General features: G+C 36.1%; 1 protein-coding gene across 1 annotated transcript; it reads left to right on the top strand.

The window, feature by feature from the left end:
• Nucleotides 1-2,166: 2,166 nt before the first annotated feature.
• LOC149530208 (uncharacterized) lies at nt 2,167-4,162 on the top strand. Its single transcript, XM_089808176.1, has one exon. It carries the CDS (start codon nt 2,167-2,169, stop codon nt 4,015-4,017), a length of 1,851 nt encoding a protein of 616 aa, XP_089664302.1. The 3' UTR covers nt 4,018-4,162.
• The last annotated feature ends 253 nt before the right edge of the window (nt 4,163-4,415 follow it).

Consider the following 4,415-nt stretch of genomic DNA (forward strand, 5'->3'; position numbering starts at 1 on the left):
TAATTTTTTCAATCTACGTGTGCGCTGTTGAGGAGAAATGCAAAACCCAAATGGAATAAAATGGGTTGCGGGTTTGCAGCCCATTTATAATTTTTTTTACTTTTCCAAAGTGCATACATGCTATAGTGTGTATGCGCTTTGGAAAATTTATAAAAAAAAAACTTTATGTGTCATGTTTTTGGCACCACAACTTGGTGCACATACCCATGAGTCAAATTTTACTAGTGTATCACCATTGATTTAGACAAGTAAAGGTCAAAAAAAGTTTTTATTTTTATTTTTATTTTATAAATTTTTTTTTTCTGGAGTAGCAAATAGTTCGATATCTAGGTAGCACAAAGTGGTTGCACTTTCTATGACAGAGGATGAAAATGATTCTCAAAGGTGCAAAATAAATGATATGGTTGCATTATTTTTTTTGGGAGTTGGATTGTAAATAAGATACTTATATTTTATTTTTTGATGGCAACAATACTATTCACCTAGAAAATAATGTTTCTTTTCAGAATCATAGCAACCATATAGAGGTGCAGTTTCATTTCATTCATAGTGTTCTTGGGGAGGGAAAGTTACAAGTTGAGAAGATTTATACAAGACTAAATCCAATTGTGCATTAACAAAGATTATTCCTTTGGTAGAACTTTGAGTTTTGTCGAGCTTCTCTCAACATTGGTCAAGATGTGAGTTTTGTCAAGATTGAAGTGGGGGAATGCTTGATGTGTTGTAGTAGTCATTCGAATTAAAAAGTGGGAGATTGTCAATATATGAAGGCCAACACACTTCTTTTTCTCCCCATTTGTAGTCTCTTCACATTCCTTCTTTTTTGTGACTATTAAATACATCTTATTTATGGATAAGATAATTATTTTGGATATGTGCTTTAGTATGCATGAAACAAAGATTAATAAAATTAATTCCTTCGCTTCAAAGTGGATGTAGCAAATATGGGGAACCACTATTAAATCTGTCTTCTCCATCATTTTGTTGTATTTCTATTTTTGTTATTTAGTTTTATTTTCTCTTCTCAAACTCATAATTCTCCTCCACCTCGCCCCCTCCCTCTACCCATAGAGCTATTTCCTTACCCATCTTTCCAACTCTCTCTCATTCTTCAACCTCTATCTCTCCCTATCTATATCCTTATTTCTCCCTCTCTACTTATTGTAAATATAACATGATACTCACAATGAAACATGATTATCTTCTTAATCAAATGTTTTTTTATTGTCTTTGGACCCTTGTAAGTGGATGCATAAATGATTTAAAATAAACTAGTATTGTCTAGCCTACCTGTTAACTACACAAATATATGTCAAAATAAATTATTTTCCCCTTAATTTGACCTTTTACACCTCTTTGGCCCCGTTGCACACCAAGGTGCAATTACTAGTTTAATTCAATTTTGGGTGATGAGCCATCGACCCAATCACCTCAATCTATAGGATAATTATTCTTTTAAATAACAATTCTAATATTTAAAATAATAGTTTATTTGAATATTGCCAACAAATGAACCAATTTTGAACATTGACCATAACCTTAATCTTTTATTATGAAAATAAACCTAAACTTAATTTCAATTGAAACATTAATGAACATCCTAATTAAACTCTAATGATAAGTCTAATTGAATACTCAATCTAATTAAATACTAACCTTAAACATAACCATAATCTTTACCCTTTAATTAAAATTAATTAAAAATTCACTTAAATTCTCTTATATATTTTATTTATCAATAACAATTACACGTCTATCTATCTCCTAATGTTTAACACTTATTTTTTATATAATTGTTATCAATTTAATTTGTACAGAAAATCAAATAGAAAAATCTTTTTATTTCCTATTATTGTTATGAATTTAATCCGTCTCTGACTGCATGCAAATAGCATTTTATAGAAAAGGCTTGTTTTTACGGTTTACAACCTTTTTCATCATTGTTATCAATTTGACAAGTCTGACTACACGCAAATAGCATTTACGGAAAGAGGCTCTTCTTTTGTCGTAGACAGCATGTGGGTTACTCTCTTTGAAATACAGATGCAACAGTATTTCCGGAAACAGCAAAGATACCTGCACAGTATATCAACTTTTTCATTTGAGATTAAAATGCAATCTTCTCGCCGCCATCTTCTTTTTGGCTACTGATAACTGTTATGCAAAATGGAGTGTAATGGAGAAGAAGTTTACAGAGCTACAGAAATTGCAGAGAAAAAGTTGATGGCGGGAGACATGCAGGAAAGCTTAAAGTTTGCCCAGAAGGCGTACAAGCTATATCCTACCCTGGAGGGGTTGTCTGCCATGATAAAGACCATTGAAGTCCACCTTGCTGCGCATTCGAAGCTTTTTTCAGGCTTCAAGGATTGGTATGCCATTTTACAAGTAAGCTCCTCCTGCAATGATCTCGACCTTATTAACAAACAGTATAGAAAACTAGCCTTTTTATTGCATCCCGACAAAAACAAGTGCGTAGGCTCTGAGAGAGCTTTCAAACTTATCACAAAAGCATGGGAAGTTCTCTCGGATGAAACCAGAAAGGCAAGCTTTGAGGTAAAGAGAAAAAGTAGCCAGGAGTGGAAGAGCTCACCGTACAAACCAAATGTGACCAATCTGCCCCCCACCGTCTCCCTCAAAGCGAATTCTACTCCCACGGCCGCCATGCCAAATAGCCCAGATGTGAGCAATTCCTCGGCTTCTCAATATCCTTTCACTTTCACAGGCACCTGTAACAATTTGGAAATGACTACAAGTGTCAATTTTTCCCCTGAAACACCCTTTGTCAATGATCACAACTATGATCATGACGAGGAGACCCCAACTCCTCCGAATGAGACCTTCAATGGGCACCCACAGGATAGCTCAATTGCACCCACAAACACAAAGACAAACTTCACCAATGTCGAGTCCTCCTACGACCACAACAGCTCTGCACCTTCCCAGTTGCTTATTGAAAGAAAACCCAGCTTTTGGACGGTCTGTTCCTCTTGTCAATTTCTGCAGGAGCGCCCATGGTCTCAGAAGAAACAGAGTATTGAGTGCTCAGACTGTAGAAGTCAGTTTTTGGCTTCGGAGGTTGCAACAATATCTATCAATGATTACACGAGTGACCTAAGCAAGAGGATAAAAGAAGAAAATGTCACTGTCAAGGAAGAATATGTGATGAATGGAGTTGAGGATAATGAGCCAGACAAGAACTTCTCAAATCATGCAGCAGGCCATGCTAAAAAGGTTAAAAGGGGTACTAAAAAGGGAAAAGGCAATTCCAGAAAGAGAAGGAAGTTGGATTCTGATCCTTTTATTGAAGACCCTGATGTGAAAATTGTTGATCCTCTTTCCATGCATGTGAAAGATGCAGATATTTATGACTTCGACCAGGATAGGGTAGAGTTTTGCTTTGAGGTAAATCAAATCTGGGCTGTATATGACGATGATGGAATGCCTCGTTATTATGCTCTCATTAATAATGTTGTATCCTTGCATCCCTTCGAGGTGCAAATGAGTTGGTTAGAGAGAAAAGACAACAGTGACAAGGATTTGATTAAGTGGGCAGATGCTGGATTCTGGAGAAGTTGTGGGGAGTTTAAGGTGGGAAGGAAAACTAGCACTGAATTTCTCAATGTATTTTCTCATGTCATGAAAGAGGAAAAAGTTGTAGCTGGGTTTGTCAATATATTTCCTCGGAAAGGTTCTGTTTGGGCTATTTACAGAAATTCGCAATCTGATTGGAATGAACATACTCTACAGGATGTAAGACATGAGTATGAGATAGTAGAGGTTATGACTAATTTTTCTGAGAAATTTGGAGGAAATGTGCTTCCTCTTGCTAAGCTCGATGGTTTCACAACAGTGTATCAGAGAAAACAGATGGGATGTCAGGCAGTCAGATGGATTTCGAAGTCAGAATTTCTCAGATTTTCACATCAGATTCCAGCTCGAAGACTTTCAGGCAGCGAGGTTCACCAATTGCCCAAAGGTTGTTGGGAGCTCGATCCTGCAGCAATGCCAACGGGTTAAACTGGGGTAAGATGCCTTATTGAAGCAAAAGCATTTTGTACATGATCACGAGATAGATCATACTTGAATTCCCTTCATTTTGGGACTGCTTAAGAAATTTTCATATGGTTTAGCTTCTTTGTTTGTGGTGTATAAACGAATTCATTATAAAGTATCTTCCATTGGGATCCCTTCTGCAGTCTGTAGTGGGAATGAATAACTGATAACAAGGAAGAAGTTTGTGTAAAGTTGGATATATAAATGAATGTCTTTGTTGCGAATTTGATTGTTTTTTCAATGATGAGAGGATGTTTTACAAGTGATCATCCATGCCGGGGGTATTTGTTTTCAATCCTCCAATATGGTTTCCTTAAGGTATCCATCATTATTGTTATGGTAGTCACTTTCTACGTTTAAAG

The sequence above is a fragment of the Cupressus sempervirens genome, chromosome 11 (genome assembly GCF_028749045.1).
Source record: "Cupressus sempervirens isolate cs-2001-9-10 chromosome 11, ASM2874904v1, whole genome shotgun sequence".
In the NCBI taxonomy this organism is placed as follows: domain Eukaryota; kingdom Viridiplantae; phylum Streptophyta; class Pinopsida; order Cupressales; family Cupressaceae; genus Cupressus; species Cupressus sempervirens.